Source organism: Stenella coeruleoalba, assembly GCF_951394435.1.
Source record: "Stenella coeruleoalba genome assembly, chromosome: 9".
In the NCBI taxonomy this organism is placed as follows: domain Eukaryota; kingdom Metazoa; phylum Chordata; class Mammalia; order Artiodactyla; family Delphinidae; genus Stenella; species Stenella coeruleoalba.
The window spans coordinates 64,907,426-64,925,754 of NC_137155.1; the positions used below are offsets into that span (position 1 = coordinate 64,907,426).

An 18,329-nucleotide genomic window follows, 5' to 3' on the forward strand; every position below is an offset into this window, starting at 1 on the left:
CTGGTGTGTTATAATAAATATTTCCACTGAAAGACAAAGTAAGGAAATGCCGAACATTTTCATAGTGTGTGATATAGATTTCATTCTTGTTTTTTTAAAGACAAGTAGTTATTAAATTTTAATCTAATTATGTATGGTCATACAGGTGAAGTTGGCAAAATTGTTTCAGAGAAATAAGAAGGCTTCAATCACAAATGTATGTCCATTCTGCCCTTCAGAACACACCTGAGAATAACCCACACACAAAAGCATAATTGAGGACGTGGAAATATCCATTTGCTAAAAGGAAAGTAAGGTAGTGGAGCCCTAGTAGCGTAGTGATGAAAAATGAAATACGTTAAAATCAAACTTCAATTTCCATTTTTCTGCAACGTTTGATACTGCTGCTTAAAAAAATACCGTGCATTTCCCCAACTCCCAATAAAAGCAAAATGACAGAGGGCTATAATCTGGCTTCAATTTCTTATGGTTTTTTGCAGCAGTAAGGAAACTGCAGAAAATACTCTTCTGGGTAAAGGGACAGAATTAAGGGTTTCAAGTAGTTTTTCCTTATCTTAACAGAACCCCAATTTTCTTCAGCTACCTACCATCCTATGGCCACTCAAGGAAGGCTGGTTTCAATCTTGGGAGAAGCTAATGAGTGGTCTGACCCTCAGAAGGTTCCAGCCCCCTCTCAATGACCGAGTTAGGCACAGGCACAGGCCATAGTGTTAGTCAGTGATAACGAGAGAAAGTTTGCTGAAGGGCTTTTGGGTCTGCGGCCATACCACCCTAATGCGCCCTACTTCGTCTGAGGGCTTTTGGAAACATTTTCACACACCTAAAAGAGACTCACTGGAAGAGAAAGCCTCTTGTTCACCTGGACCTTGTGATGGTAGCCACCATTTTGTTACCAGCAATGAGGACAAATTTGGTACACTAAGAATGGCAGAACCAAAAGATGGAAAGAACTTGGGTCCTTGGTGACACCACTGAACAGATAACCCCAGGACCTACTCAACTGTGAAACTGTGACACTCAATAAATGTTCTTCTTACATTGGCCATTTTGAGTTGGGATTTTGATTACTTGAAGCTGAAAGCCTCCTAACGGACTCCCAGCTGATTATTATTAGGTCAGGGCTAGAGTAAGGTAAGCTCGTCCCTGGTCCTGGTACTGCACATTATCATACTTGCAAGTTCTTGTCACACCCAGAAAATGTAATCCAATTTTAGAATTTTATGCCCAGGACTGGAACATTCCTTTTTGTCATTAAAATTCTTCTATTGGTTCCCACCGCCTGGTGAAATCCAAACTCCTCTGCACCGCAAATCCTTCTATCTTGACTCTTGCCTCTTCTTCCAGCATCTCCTCCATTTTCCTCTTCCCTCAAGCCTTCTGCTTTAGCCACACTAAAGTACCATCCCTCAGTATCTGCAGGGGATTGGTTCCAGGACTGGCTGAATCCGAAGACGCAGAACACGGAGATACGAAGGGTGGACTGTAGAATTCTCTGAACCTCTGGGTTACTTTCACCTACAGTTCTCCCTGCCCAGAATTTTCAACAGCTGCTGCCCACCATACACACACAAGGGCCTGCCTGGTCACACACAAGGGCCTGCCTGGGTATTCTTCTCTTCATCTTTGTGACTCCACACACTCAAATATCTCTTCTTGGAACATGTCACATTGCTTGCTTCCTCAGCCCGCCTGGCTCCCCATGAACAAAAAAACCTGAACACTGCCTCCTAGTGACATTAATATAATTTAAATGTAACTTACAAATAGTAAGATGTTTTGTAATTATTTGTTTATGTGAAAGACTCTCCAGTCAGCATGTGAACTGCCTGAGGATGGAGTGTGTACTAAGTCCTTGTCATCAGGGATTAGATCCTGACTCATAGAGGAGGAGTCCTAGTTATTGAATGAATGAGTGAGAGACAAAAAGAAATATCCTAGTTCTGACTATAACTGGAATGTAACTGAATGAGGTGTTACTTACTCAAAAGATAAGTAATTAACTTATTTATATCAGAAATCAAGTTTTCATTACCTCCCTCAATGATTTATTATTGCTTTGGAGACAGTACTACAATAACAAAAACAGTAACATTTTTAGCTCCTATTAGGAGCAGGGTTTCTTCATGAGGACTTCATAGCTGTAACGAGTCTTATCGATTTATCTGTATTACGCCTCCCTTCTTCGGTAAGGAAACCGCTTCCTGCTTCCCCCGACCCTCACCCACCCCACACTCACAAGCATACCTCTTCTTTTGAAAACTTGCTCCTCTACTTAATCTTGTTCTCCTAAGTGGGGCTGACAATTCTACAACCCAGGCCATGGGGATATGCGACTACATCCAGGTCAACAGAATTCTTCTTTGTGATTTTTAAAATTGAAACTAAGAACACAAGTCCCTTGCTCTCAAACGAGCCTCATGAAGAAAGCAGGTTAAAAGAAAAAAATTAGTCATAATATAGAGAGTGAAGAAACAAGGGACGCTGTTCCAGGTCCTGGTTCCAGCTGTCACTTAAACCAGGGCACTCTCCCTCCTTCGCTTAACCTGCAGTTTCTTTCTAGAAAGTAAGATCCTACCACTTGCCAAAAAACTATCCCTCTTCCAACTAAAGCAACATCCATTATCTCATTTAACCCTCTCAGCAAATATGTGCGGCAGATATTATCTTTATTTTGATAAGGAACCAGAAGCTCAGAACAGAGAAGAAGCATGCCCAAGGCGTCTGAGTAACAGCTGAGCTGTGATTCAAATGGGTCATACAGATGCCAAAATGCAAGCACTCGACTTTCGTGCCTCTTTCTGCACCCTTCTTTGGGCAACCTGAACGCCAATTTGAGCTCAATGACCCTAGACAATATGCAGTAAGTACAAGTCTTCTCTTCATTAATAAACATAGATGCTATTGATCTTGATTAACTCCTGGGGTTCTTATAGACTTCAATTAAATAACCTTGATAAAGTGCTCTGAGTACGTAAGTAGGCATTGTTTTTCAGACCACACTATTAAACATCTGCACCTTACAATGCCAATAATTGTGATACAGAAACAGCACTTTTTAAAAAGTAATCTAAAAAGAAAAACTCTGTGCATAAATATTTGGTGTTAGTAATTTAACTGAACATTATATGTTTGCTTTAGACACCAAAATATAATAGGTATTTCAGAAGTGGGTTTCCTCAAAAGACCTTAAGTTAAATCAAAGGACAAAACATTTCTAGAAAATTGAATCTTTCCACTTTTGTAGAAAAATCAGTTAGAATTTTAGTTGGGTACTTCTTTGGTCTTAGTACTTCCTTACAGATGTAATGTGACCATGATGTTCCAGGTCAATTATTAACATGAACCTGAGAAAAACCATGAATTTAGGAATTGAGAAAAGCAAACACACACAAACCAAAGGAAGATGAATCTGTGTGTGAACCTAATTTTCCTCAGAAGAAAAACAGATATCTCCTCCAACATAAGGGTTCGTTCAGATTTACTTTTCCTATTAGTAACTTATTTAATATGGCAATGAACAAAAGGCAATCCATTAAAAAGCAATTTTCCTCTTACTACAGGGTGTTTTATAATTTGATGTCTAGCACTCAATCAGAATGTAGCAATCCTGGGCTTCCCTGGTGGCGCAGTGGTTCAGAGTCTGCCTGCCGATGCAGGGGACACGGGTTCGCGCCCCAGTCCGGGAAGATCCCGCATGCCGCGGAGCGGCTGGGCCCGTGAGCCATGGCTGCTGAGCCCGCGCGTCCGGAGTCTGTGCTCCGCAACGGGAGAGGCCACAACAGTGAGAGGCCTGTGTACCGAAAAAAAAAAAAAAGAATGTAGCAATCCTTTAATATTTTATGAGCAGAAAGCAACTAATTTGGGCATTTCTGAATCTGTAGATTTCAGAAATGTGGGAGTCTTTGGTAGGCCTTGCAAAATGTCAAGAATGGCCTTTGCAGTCAGTAGAGGGTGAACACAGGTCAACCTGAAATCTCAAACTATCAAAATATTGGAAAAAATATGCTTTACAACAGATAATGGGTAGATAGATAGATAGATAATATATAAATATATATATAATATTTATACACACATTTATAACCAATAGGAAAAAATATCAGTCCCACCTCATTCTTACACTTTCCCAAATGCAAGACTGACTCTTGGGGCCAGAGACTGTATCTGGTTCACCTTTGCACCTGCAGTGTCCAGTCGAGTCCCTGGTACATTGTAAGTAATCTGTAAATTTTTATTAAACAAATGAATAAATGCATTTGTCATCTTAGATGAAGGAAGCCTGCCATGAGTATGTCAGGTCCCAGCTGTCCAAGCCCAACCTCACTGCAGAGACCAGACCTGACCAGATGCTAAGCAAACTGTGGCAGAATGTTGAAATCCTTCTCTGCAACAGAAGGTTCTCACCTTCTGGAATAATATATAGTGCAAGAACAGCATCTGGGGCACCTCCAGAGATCCCAAAGGTATTTGCTTTCATCCCCACTCTGTTACCTCAGCCCATGCGAATGGGATTCTATCCTGGCTCCTGGCTTGACTACCAGGTCTTGAAAAGTCTGGGAAGGCTGCTGTACACCAGCTAGAGGTCAGCCCTTACTCTGTACCAGTTCCCTCCCCCAAAGCACAGAGTGACGTCCACCTGAGCAGCACTGTCTGCTCAGACTCCTGCCACCAAGGTTCCCATCTGCCCACCAGACGGGGTCCCACTGACAAGGAGGAGAGTCCAGATCAGATCCACGTTTACCTTGCCCACACACAGCCTGAAATTTGGCTATCTTGTCCAAGTTAGTTTCCCTAGGTTGAATACTATCTGTTCCCAGGATACTCCTCTCACGCCTCCCACTGCAATTTCAGCCACCAACGTTACTTGTGATACACACAAAATGAATGCAACTACTCAAATCATCACCTCAAATCCTACCAATCTATTTCTGGGGAAATGTAGGAATATAAGTGCACGGTGAGATTTATGAGTACATTACCCAAGGACACAAAAGTCATAAGTGGCAGAGATGGAACCAAGCTGGCCCTTGTCCCCAGTATTCTCCTTCTAGTTCACCATATCTCTGTTCTGTGCTAACTTTTAACATGTCCATTAGGCAAAGGAGAAGAGGAGAAAGCGGGGTACGGCAGTCAAAGCACAGAAGAGTATACCTTCTACTGCCATCAGGATGAGAGCTAATAGCCAAAGCAGGCCATTGGGGAAGATGAAAATGAAAGCAGGGTAAGAAAAGGACATTGCAGGGCAATAACCTGGACACAAGAAGTACCAGCCAAGCAGAGCATGATTCTGCTTCTTCTCCAGTTTCTCAAAATCCTGGATGGTCTTGCAGTGCTTTTAAGCAAGTGACTTTCTACAGTTTCCCCCACCAAATTGAAATGAATGCAAAATACGCATGGTTATCAGACTGAGGAATTCAGGAGAATTTGTTTGATTCAGGACTTGAATCCTTCAGCGGAATACACAGTAAGCTACAGAGCGGACATAAATCTCCACAAGTTAGTTGAATGAGGAGTAGGAAGAATAACTCACTTCAAGCACCCAGATAAACTGAAATGTTAACATTGGTGATGAGTGAACCTGAGAACAGAAATCTCTCAGGTCAGGCTGCTACTCTTAATGCAAAAATGCCCTAATTTGGGCTCACTAGTAACAAACTTCCATGGCAGTTCAACGTCCACTTCAACTTCTTTCCCCCCCACCCCTACATGGGAGGATGATAACATCTTGGTCAAACACCTCAAACTCTTAGCTTCGTCCTTATTAAGTTGTAAATTTTTAAATTTACCTCAGCAGTGTGTGTAGTCAGTTCTACACTGTAAATAAAACATAACCCCCTTCTCAATTTAATCTTTAGATTCTTTCCCATTAATCATTTCAGACCACTATTTTAAGCTCTCAAGCAGGTGACTAAATATTTACGCTTTCACAATAATAGCAAACACTTGACATTTCTCTGGTATAAACAGCCTTCTCTGGTGCCCATTTTATTAAGCCTACAAGGAAAGATTTATCTGTGTGTCAGCTCTATAGCTGGTGGAGGGAATGGAATTTACCTACTATAGGAAGACTCAGTGCTGACAATGATTGCAGACCAGGTTAAATCATATTTGCCTTAACAAGTTAAAGCCAAATTATGCCAGTGAGCAAAAGGCAAGAAAATTATCATGCTCTCTATTTCTAGGTGTCCTCTCCTAAATTTTATAATATAAGGAAGAAAAAGAGCAATAAGCATATTTCTGACAACATTTTTCATTATCATCTACCCATTTCCTTCAATAATTCCTTCTTTCATAGAGAAAGCATTCTAAAAAAGTAAAATACTGGAAGCAAGAGGATTTCATTAAGGTATGCAGTTGTTCTTTACATAAAAAAGATGTTTCAAAAAAAAGAAAAAAGATTCAGCTTTATCGGAACCAAGATGGTGGAGTAGAAAGATGTGCTCTCACTCCCTCTTGCGAGAACACCAGAATCACAACTAGCCGCTGGACAATCATCGAAAGGAAGACACTGGAACACCAAAAAAGATACCCACATCCAAAGACAAAGGAGAAGCCACAATGAAATGGTAGGAGGGGTGCAATCACAATAAAATCAAATCCCATAACCACTGGGTGGGTGACTCACAGACTGGAGAACACTTATACCACAGAAGTCCACCCACTGGAGTGAAGGTTCTGAGCCCCATGTCAGGCATCCCAACCTGGGGGTCTGGCAATGGGAGGAGGAATTCCTAGAGAATCAGACTTTGAAGGCTAGTGGGATTTGATTGCAGGACTTCGACAGGACTGAGGGAAACAGAGACTCCACTCTTGGAGGGCACACACAAAGTAGTGTGTGCATTGGGACCCAGGGGAAGGAGCAGTGACCCCAGGGGAGACTGAACCAGACCTACCTGCTAGTGTTTGAAGGCCTCCGGCAGAGGTGGGGGGTGGCTGTGGCTCACCGTGAGGACAAGGATACGATACGGGCAGCAGAAGTTCTGGGAAGTACTCCTTGGCGTGAGGCTTCCCAGATTGGCCATTAGACCCACCAAAGAGCCCAGGTAGGCTCCAGTGTTGGGTTGCCTCAGGCCAAACAACCAACAGGGAGGGAACCCAGCCCCAACTATCAGCAGACAAGCGGATTAAAGTTTTACTGAGCTCTGCCCAAAAGAGCAACAGTCAGCTTTACCCACCACCAGTCCCTCCCATCAGGAAACTTGCACAAGCCTCTTAGATAGCCTCATCCACCAGAGGGCAGAGAGCAAAAGCAAGAAGAACTACAGTCCTGCAGCCTGTGGAACAAAAACCACATTCACAGAAAGATAGAGAAGATGAAAAGGCAGAGGGCTATGTACCAGATGAAGGAACAAGATAAAACCCAAGAAAAACAACTAAATGAAGTGGAGATAGGCAACCTTCCAGAAAAAGAATTCGGAATAATGATAGTGAAGATGATCCAGGACCTCGGAAAAAGAATGGAGGCAGAGATCGAGAAGATGCAAGAAATGTTTACCAAAGACTTAGAAGATTTAAAGAACAAACAAACAGAGATGAACAATACAAATGACAATGAAAGCATGACGATCCAAAACCTATGGAATGCAGCAAAAGCAGTTCTAACAGGGAAGTTTATAGCTATACAAGCCTACATCAAGAAACAAGAAAAATCTCAAATAAACAATCTAACTTTACACCTAAAGGAACTAGAGAAAGAAGAACAAACAAAACCCAAAGTTAGCAGAAGGAAAGAAATCATAAAGATCAGAGCAGAAATAAATGAAATAGAAACAAAGAAAACAATAGCAAAGATCAATAAAACTAAAATCTGGTTCTTTGAGAAGATAAACAAAATTGATAAACCATTAGCCAGACTCATCAAGAAAAAGAGGGAGAGGACTGAAATCAATAAAATTAGAAATGAAAAAGGAGAAGTTACAACAGACACCGCAGAAATACAAAGCATCCTAAGACACTACTACAAGCAACTCTGTGCCAATAAAATGGACAACCTGGAAGAAATGGACAAATTCTTAGAAAGGTATAACTTTCCAAGACTGAACCAGGAAGAAACAGAAAAAATGAACAGACCAATCACAAGTAATGAAATTGAAACTGTGATTAAAAATCTTCCAACAAACAAAAGTCCAGGACCAGATGGCTTCACAGGTGAATTCTACAAAACATTTAGAGAAGAGCTAACACCCATCCTTCTCAAACTCTTCCAAAAAACTGTGGAGGAAGGAACACTCCCAAACTCATTCTATGAGGCAACCATCACCCTGATACCAAAACGAGACAAAGATACTACAAAAAAAGAAAATTACAGACCAATATCACTGATGAATATAGATGTGAAAATCCTCAACAAAATACTAGTAAACAGAATCCAACAACACATTAAAAGGATTATACACAATGAACAAGTGGAATTTATCCCAGGGATGAAAGGATTCTTCAATATACGCAAGTGAATCAATGTGATACACCATATTAACGAATTGAAGAATAAAAACTATATGATCATCTCAATAGATGCAAAAAAAGCTTTTGACAAAATTCAACACCGTTTATGACATAAACTCTCCAGAAAGTGGGCATACAGGGAACCTACCTCAACATAATAAAGGCCATATACGACAAACCCACAGCAAACAGCATTCTCAATGGTGAAAAACTGAAAGCATTTCCTCTAAGATCAGGAACAAGACAAGGATGTCCACTCTCACCACTATTGTTCAACATAGTTTTGGAAGTCCTAGCCACGGCAATCAGAAAAGAAAAAGAAATAAAAGGAATACAAATTGAAAAAGAACAGTAAAATTGTCACTGTTTGCAGATGACATGATACTATACATAGAGAATCCTAAAGATGCCACCAGAAAACTACTAGAGCTAATCAATGAATTTGGTAAACTTGCAGGATACAAAATTAAGGCACAGAAATCTCCTGTATTCCTATACACTAATGATGAAAAATCTGAAAGAGAAATTAAGGAAACACTCTCATTTACCATTGCAACAAAATGAATAAAATACCTAGGAATCAACCTACCTAGGGAGACAAAAGACCTGTTTCCGAAAACTATAAGACACTGATGAAAGAAATTAAAGATGATACCAACAGATGGAGAGATATACCATGTTCTTGGATTGGAAGAATCAATATTGTGAAAATGACTATACTACCCAAAGCAATCTACAGATTCAATGCAATCCCTATCAAATTACCAATGACATTTTTTACGGAACTAGAACAAAAAATCTTAAAATTTGTATAGAGACACAAAAGACCCTGAATAGCCAAAGAAATCTTGAGGGAATAAACGGAGCTGGAGGAATCAGGCTCCCTGACTTCAGACTACACTACAAAGCTACAGTAATCAAGACAATACGGTACTGGCACAAAAACAGAAACACAGATCAATGGAACAAGATAGAAAGCCCAGAGATAAACCCATGCACCTACGGTCAACTAATCTATGACAAAGGAGGCAAGGATATACAATGGAGAAAAGACAGTCTCTTCAATAAGTGGTGCTGGGAAAACTGGACAGCTACATGTAAAAGAATGAAATTAGAACACTCCCTAACAGCAAACACAAAAATAAACTCAAAATGGATTCGAGACCTAAATGGAAGACCGGACACTATAAAACTCTTAGAGGAAAATATAGGAAGAACACTCTTTGACATAAATCACAGCAAGATCTTTTTTGATCCACATCCTAGAGTAATGGAAATAAAAACAAAAATAAACAAATGGGACCTAATGAAACGGCAAAGCTTTTGCACAGCAAAGGAATCCATAAACAAGATGAAAAGACAAGCTTCAGAAAGGGAGAAAATATTTGCAAATGAATCAACGGACAAAGGATTAATCTCCAAAATATATAAACAATTCATGCAGCTCCATATAAAAAAAACAAACCCAATCCAAAAATGGGCAGAAGATCTAAATAGACATTTCTCCAAAGAAGACACACAGATGGCCAAGAAGCACATGAAAAGATGCTCAACATCACTAATTATTAGAGAAATGCAAATCAAAACTACAACGAGGCATCACCTCACACCAGTTAGAATGGGCATCATCAGAAAATCTACAAACAAAAAATGCTGGAGAGGGTGTGGAGAAAAGGGAACCCTCCTGCACTGTTGGTGGGAATGTAAATTGATTCAGCCACTATGGAGAACAATTTGGAGGTTCCTTAAACAACTAAAAATAGAATTACCATATGATCCGCCACTGGGCATATACCCAGAGAAAACCATAATTCAAGAAGTCACATGCACCCCAATGTTCATTGCAGCACTGTTTACAATTGCCAGGTCATGGAAGCAACCTAAATGCCCATCGACAGACAAATGGATAAAGAAGATGTGGTACATATATATAATGGAATATTACTCAGCCATAAAAAGGAAAGATATTGGGTCATTTGTTGAGACATGGATGGATCCAGAGACTGTCATACAGAGTGAAGTAAGTCAGAAAGAGAAAAAATATATCGTATATTAACGCATATATGTGGAACCTAGAAAAATGGTACAGATTAACCGGTTTGCAGCGCAGAAATTGAGACACAGATGTAGAGAACAAACGTATGGACACCAAGGGGGGAAAGTGGTGGGGCAGTGGGGGTAGTGGTGTGAAGAATTGTGAGATTGGGATTGATATGTATACACTGATGTGTATAAAATTGATGACTGCGGCTTCCCTGGTGGCACAGTGGTTGAGAGTCCGCTTGCCGATGCAGGGGACGTGGGTTCATGCCCCGGTCTGGGAAGATCCCACATGCCGCGGAGCGGCTAGGCCTGTGAGCCATGGCCGCTGAGCCTGCGTGTCTGGAGCCTGTGCTCCGCAACGGGAGAGGCCACAACAGCGAGAGGCCCACATATCGCAAAAAAAAAAAAAAAAAAAAATTGATGACTAATAAGAATCTGCTGTATAAAAAAAAAATAAAATAAAATTCAATAAAAAAAGAAAGAAAAGAAAGTGATCTACTGGTAGCGTAAAAACTGGAATTTTTAAAAAGGAATCCATAGATCTATTTCCTAAACAGAGAAATATACACTCATTTCTTAATATACATTCTTTTTTATAATATTTGAAATTCAGTCACAATACCTGCACATTTTTCCATCCCTGTAGATTTTAATAAGATTTATTCCCAGGGCAGACATGAAGAAATACATACACTGGAAACCTGAGCCAAAGAATGTTCGGTCCATGGGGATGCTCCTGCTTAGCTGTCAGCACCTTGGGAACCCTGCATGTAGGTCAGGGCACTACCCTGGAAGCTGGGTCTCTGCCAAGCCTCACACCCGGTGGGAAATATGTGTACTTACGCAGCTCGCCCACTTTCAAGATCTCACACAGCATCTTGGTCAGCTCTATACTACTGCGGCCAAAGGGACATTCATGCTTATCTTCTCGGCTACTGTTCTCAAGCACAATCTGCAAGCAGGAAAGGGAACAGGTCAGAAAGGAAAGTCAGTTTGTAGAAAACATCAAAAATGTTGGCTCTACTATAAAGAGAAACAGATCCACTCCAGACCACCAAACTAGGGCTCTTGGGGGCAGAACAAAGCTGTACTTTAAGTGTATTCTCTGTAAAAGGACTGAAAACTCTCATGTTTTCCAAATCTCCTAAAACCATTTTCAACTCTGTAAGAGGATATTTTGCTCATTGGTTTCCACTTACACAGAGGTGCCCATGGAGAGTTTTTTAAAATAGCACAGTAAAGACTTTTTACTTAAGTGACAAAACCACTCTCTTTTTCTCCCGGTCATATCTTCTCTTTCCTGGGAATAGCAACTCTCTTTCTATGACTTCAGCTCCTACATTTTTTTCCTTTTCTTAAATATTTTTTTCTATTTATGATAGGATATTGAATATAGTTCTCTGTGCTGTACAGTAGGACCTTGTTGTTTATCCATTCTATATATAGAAGCTTACATCTGCTAATCCCAACCTCCCACTCCATCCCTCCCCCAAACCCCTCCCCCTTGGCAAACACCAGTCTGTTCTCTATGTCTGTGATTCTGTTTCTGTTCCATAGATAAGTTCATTTGTGTCATATTTTAGATTCCACATGTAAGTGATATCATATGGTATTTGCCTTTGTCTTTCTGGCTTACTTCACTTAGTTTGATAATCTCTAGTTGCATCCATGTTGCTGCAAATGGCATTATTTTGTCCTTTTTTAATGGTTCAGCTCCTATGTTTAATCACATATTTCCCACAGGAGTTTCCATGTTCTTACAAGATCTCTCCCTTGGCACTAGTTGACCGGACCACACCTAAGGGACACGTGACACAAACTGGACCAACCAGAGTCCTTCCCTGAGACTTATCACACAAAAAGGGAAAAACTGGCCCAACTACGCTGACAGTACCCACGAGGTATGAGTGTAGGAACTACCTGAAAGTGAATCTGCAAGAAAAAAAACAAAAAAAGGAAAAAGGAAAGCAAGCCAAAATGCAAGGGAAAACAGAGAGGAGAGGCACTGGTAGCCCTGGCAGCGTTTGAGCGGCTGGTCCCACGTGTTCCTGGAGCACAGCTACTTCCCTAACCTTACGGTTTATTTGCTAAACCCTTCCACTGAAAATCCTTTGGGCCATCCAATAAATTCTCCTCTTTCCTTAAGCTAGTTTGAGATATTCCTACCATAACTAAGGGAGGCATTCTGCACATGTATTAAACAAAAGGAAAACAAAAGAGGAAATCTCTATTTTAAAGTTACTAAACTTCAAAAATAAAGGGGAATTAGCCAATTGTTCTAAAATGCACAAAATTAAAAAAAAAAGTTGCCAATCTTCAAATTCATACGTTGACAAAGGAATAATCAGCATATCCATCTCTGACACCATCTCCAACTTCCTCAATGGAGTTGTCTGGAATGTCCTCAAAAGCTACACCGCCCTGAGTAGGTGCATCCCAGTAGCGTTTAAAACAATGTTGTACATCAACTTATGTTGTTTTTCCCCCAGACTATGACCTCTTCGGTGGCAGAAATGATGTTTTATTCATTCAATCTACAGTAGTAAATGAGTACCTCTTGTCTACCAGGAAGATGTCTAGGCCTATAAAATGGAGAACAAGACCAGGGCTCTGACTTATCAAAGCATCCACTCTAATTGAGGGAAACAGATAAAACAAAAGAGGTAATTACAGTTTATAACAAGTGTCATGAAAAAAAGTAGTTGAGGTGGCAAAGAATAACAGGGAAGACTTGGGGAGGAAAGTGTAGACAACTAGGTGACTATTGGGAATCAAAGGGTGAGAAAGAGCTTGCCATGTCAAGGTCGGGGAGAAAGACTATTTCAGTCAGAGATCAAGGACAGAGCCCCTGAGTTGAGTAAGATGTGTGTTGGACACAACCTCTGTACACTGCCTGGTCTACCATGTGGAGAGGTTTGGAATTGTACAGGGCAGTGTTCCGGTTCCAGGAGCTCAACAACAAAAAAACAAACAACCCAATCCAAAAATGGGCAGAAGACCTAAATAGACATTTCTCCACAGAAGACATACAGATGGAAAAGAGACACATAAAAGCCCGCTCAACATCACTAATTATTAGAGAAATACAAATCAAAAGTACAGTGAGGTATCACCTCACACCAGTTAGAATGGGCATCATCAGAAAATCTACAAACAACAAATGCTGGGAAGGTTTGGTGGAAAGGGAACCCTTTGCACTGTTGGTGGGAATGTAAATTGATACAAGAACTATGGAGAACAGTATGGAGTTTCCTTAAAAAACTAAAAATAATTACCATATGACCCAGCAATCGCACTAATGGGCATGTACCCAGAGAAAACCATAATTCAAAAAGACACATGCACCCCAATGTGCATTGCAGCACTGTTTACAATAGCCAGGTCATGGAAGCAACCTAAATGCCCATCAACAGACGAATGGATAAAGATGTGGTACATATATACAATGGAATATTACTCAGCCATAAAAAGGAAAAAAATTGGGTCATTTGTAGAGACGTGGATGGACCTAGAGACTGTCATACAGAATGAAGTAAGTCAGATAGAGAAAAACAAATATCGTATATTAACGCATATATGTGGAATCTAGAAAAATGGTACAGATGAACTGGTTTGCAAGGCAGAAATAGAGATACTGCTGTAGAGAACAAACGTATGGACAGCAAGGGGGGAAAGTGGGGGTGGGGTGGTGGTGGTGGGATGAATTAGGAGATTGGGATTGACACACATATACTAATATGTATAAAAAAGATATCTAATAAGAACCTGCTGTATTAAATTAATTAATTAATTAATTAATTAATTAAATAAATAATAACTAACCTCCCCATACCCTGGGGCCTCTTGCCTTCTGAGATGGCCCACACTCTGTCTGTGGAGTGTGTTTCTAAATAAATCCACTCCTTACCTATCAATCAAACAATCAATCAATCAATAAAATAAAATAAAGCCAAAGGAGTAGGTTTTCAATACAAATGTGCTCCCATTGTTATCTGCACAAACACTGTAACAATAACACACACACACACACACACACATAATTATTGTATGCACTGACAGTACCACACTAACAAATCAACCATTTCCATTTGGGGATGTTCCTCCAGCATCGCACGTATACCTAACCCTAATCACAACCTAAACAGTTCCACTTGCTGAATCACGGCAGTTTTCGAAGTTCCTCATTGTTGCTTTATCACCCTTATGATTGTCCAAGAAGTCGATGAACCATCCCATTTTGTGGAACCTGTCAAGTGTTTGCAGCACATGCTCACATAAATAATTATGCATTGCATATCAGCATGAACCTAGCCTTTGCTGTCCTTGGGATTTATAAAATTCTTCCTTACAGTCTCTTTAGCCAACACGTGTTCTGAGTTGGTTGTTTTTCCTCTGAGAAAGCTGGTCATAAAATCCAACTAAATCCTTTCTCCTGGCAAGCAGGAAGGACCAGCGCTGGAGTCCTTGAAAGCCTCTGCCCCTCTTCATGGTCTCTTTTGGAAATTTGCCTGAACGTGAACAGTCTCATTCGCCTGAGCCTGTATCACCCTCTTCTTTTTAGGAGAATCCTTTCTGGCTCTAATCAGGAATTCCAGTTCAGGAAAGCAGGAGGGAAGAACAACTAAGTTCCCATCAATCAGTGAATCTTTCTCTTTGAAAATGTCTGTATCTGAGATTGCCCCATCAAGGGGCAAATCTGAATCTCTTGATGAAGGGAAATGAGTGGGGAAAACAGAGCAAGAAGAACATAAAGAAAAGACAGGAGACAGGTAGTCTTCAGCCAGCCCCCAGCTCCCAGCGAGGACATTCCCTGGCATTTCACATTAACAATTCACATTTCACGAGAGCATCAATATTTAATGAGGACGTGATCTGAATACACTGTAGGTGGAATTACTGCAGCCAATAAATGTTCCGAAAACATTTCCAAGGCACTGTTTATTAGCAGGTACTAAATTAAGGAGTAATTTAAGTAACCAATACGTAAATCAGCTTGGAAAAGCCCTTCTCTTTACTCTTTAATGTACCATCCATCTCTAGGGACTACCCTGGTGGCACAGTGGTTAAGAATCCGCCTGCCAATGCAGAGAACACGGGTTCAGGCTCTGGTCCAGGAAGATCCACATGCTGCGGAGCAACTAAGCCCGTGTGCCTCAACTACTGAGCCTGCGCTCTAGAGCCCTCAAGCCACAACTACTGAGCTCGTGTGCCGCAACTACTGAAGCCCGTGTGCCTAGAGCCCGTGCTCTGCAACAAGAGAAGCCACCGCAATGGGAATCCCTCGCACCACAACGAACAGTAGCCCCCACTCACCGCAACTAGAGAAAGCCTGTGCACAGCAACAAAGACCCCACGCAGCCAAAAATAAGTAAATAAATAAATAAATAATTTAAAAAAGAGTCCTATGAACAAAGATCTGTTTTTAAAAAAAATGTGCCATCCATCTTATTATATTTACCCACCTAGAGAAAAACAGACTCTCCTTCTTGATTGGTTTCTTTAGACAAAGCCGACACAAACCTTTCAAGCTGCCTGTGTGGGCTTTAAGGTCAACACTGTTACAGAAATATTCAGAAAAGACTATGGTTATGAATGTTACTAATAAGATATTACTACAGTGAGAGATCATTCTTAGACTAGACAGTAGTTTTTTTTTTTACTTAATACATACACTAATATATCTATTTTCAATTTCAACATTCTGGTATTAATCATGTTTACGTGAGATATTTTGAGCTCTATCTGGAAATATCAAAGCATATTTTTCATCTGTATTTTTTTCCCTCACTCTTTGGTTTTAAAAGCAAACATGCTGGAACAGAAACCTCGATGGATGGAGTACATATTAAAAACTGCTATTATCACTCATTTTAGAATACTTCATATACCGAAAGTAGTTGAAACTGTCTGCATATTTTATAGAACACTTGATATTTATGCAATATTAACTATAAAAAACATTTTATTAAATACTTCAACTTTACAGAGTATATTTACGTATTTTCTATCCACTGATTCACCAACAAGTCCATAAAATGGATAAGGCAGGTATTATTATTATTCTCTTAAGAAAGTTAAAACAAGAGGAAGAGGTGATCTGCTTAGATCATAGCCTAAGTCACTCCTGGAATTCAATTTTTAAGGTCTTCAATTTCCAAATCTCCTCCTTCCCCATTATATTTCACACACTGCCTTCACATATACATTGCCGTGAAACTCAATGGATTTCATGTCTCAAGAGGCTAAGGGAACTTTGATCAATTTCCTCTATCTCACTGAAGTGGGTTTATAAATCCCAGACCCTTCTAGACAAAGGTATAAGGTTCTCTCTTATCTCATTTATCCCCTAAGGGTCAGTAACTATTGCTCAGGGTTAATGACTTTGTGTGGAGGGTTCCCACAGGCTTTACTTCCATGCATTTTGAGTTCTTCTTCTCCATTAGTGACAAACTTATCTGGCTTGGGAGTTACCTTTAAGTGCCAAGTACATGGCCAACCACACTCTAGTACTTGTCTCTTAGCTTCAGCATCATGTTGCTGACTTACGTTCAGCTGATTGTCCCTGTCACACTTTCCTCCTCTTTCTCTTAAGCTCTCCTCATCTGGGGTGAGTCCAGTCCATTCTGCTTTCCCTGTAGCCAGCCCTGGACCAAGCCTCAAGGGCTTCTTCCATCTCCTCTCATCTGTGGAGGTTTTTGTTCAGGCTGTTTTGACTCTGACGGTCACATGAAGCTTAATGGTCTCCTCACAGGCCAGCAAGGACAGTATGTGAACCTGGACCGTGTTCTCTCCAAGAGAAGGGATTGTCCGTCTCGCCCCAATTCTGACCCAAAGCTGCTGCGGGAAGCATGTGTAACATAGAGAACCTGGGCCAAACTAGTGTAAGCTTGCATGAGGCATTGCGTCTTTTTGTGAATTGTACACAAATTCCAGAAAGCCCACTTCATAGGACTGTTGTGCATCCTAAATCACAAAACAAAGGCAAAATGCCTAAAGCAGACTTGACAGAGTTGGTGTTTATAATCGCTTTATTGCCCTCCCTCTTCGTTTTTCCTTGAGGCCCTTGGCCAACATTTACCAGCAACTAAACAAAAATTATGACTGCAGTGAGACTGGCTCTTTGATGACTGGCCTCTGGGGACAGATGAAAGCAATGCAAAGGCTCTCCCATCATTCTAGCATGAGAAGCATAAAAACGGTGTCACCACCTACTTACACCAGAAATGCAAGATAGGAAGTCCCATGTGCTCATATTCAAGCAGGAATCTTCCACAGGAATACGGGGTTGTGCACGTGCAGAGAATGAGCAAGGACACCAAAGAATAAGTCACAGCCTGATAGTTTTGGCAATAAAGTCCCAATACTAAACAGTTACAGCCACCATAGGACACCAGTCCTCGGAGTCTTGTCAACCCCACAAGCTCTATTAAAACTTGTCTGTTGGGCTTCCCTGGTGGCCCAGTGGTTGAGAGTCCGCCTGCCGATGCAGGGGACATGGGCTCCTGCCCCAGTCCGGGAAGATCCCACATGCCGCGGAGCGGCTGGGCCCGTGAGCCATGGCCGCTGAGCCTGCGCGTCCGGAGCCTGTGCTCCGCAACGGGAGAGGCCACAAGAGTGAGAGGCCCGCGTACCGCAAAAAAAAAAAAAAAAAAAGAAATAAAAACCTTTATTTTATCCATGAGCCCCCTCCCTACCCCCAACACAGGGGTACTTTTACATTAGTAACAGAATCAGGGAACACCCCAGAGTGAAGTGTTAGCCCTTAGATCTCATCATCAAGACACAGACATCTTCTAAAGTCAACGGGTAAGGCCACAGTGGGGTCCTCTCACAGAGACTTG

At 41.0% G+C, this 18,329-nt stretch overlaps 1 protein-coding gene across 10 annotated transcripts in view; it reads right to left on the reverse strand.

Moving 5' to 3' along the window:
- Window positions 1-18,329, reverse strand: part of ELMO1 (engulfment and cell motility 1) — a 777,407-nt gene that overhangs the window by 249,628 nt on the left and 509,450 nt on the right. For all 10 annotated transcript variants that reach the window (XM_079930925.1, XM_079930920.1, XM_079930924.1 and 7 more), the window contains one exon: window positions 11,332-11,440. In XM_079930925.1, the coding sequence (XP_079787051.1) occupies window positions 11,332-11,440 (109 nt within the window). The remainder of the gene's footprint in view (window positions 1-11,331; window positions 11,441-18,329) is intronic.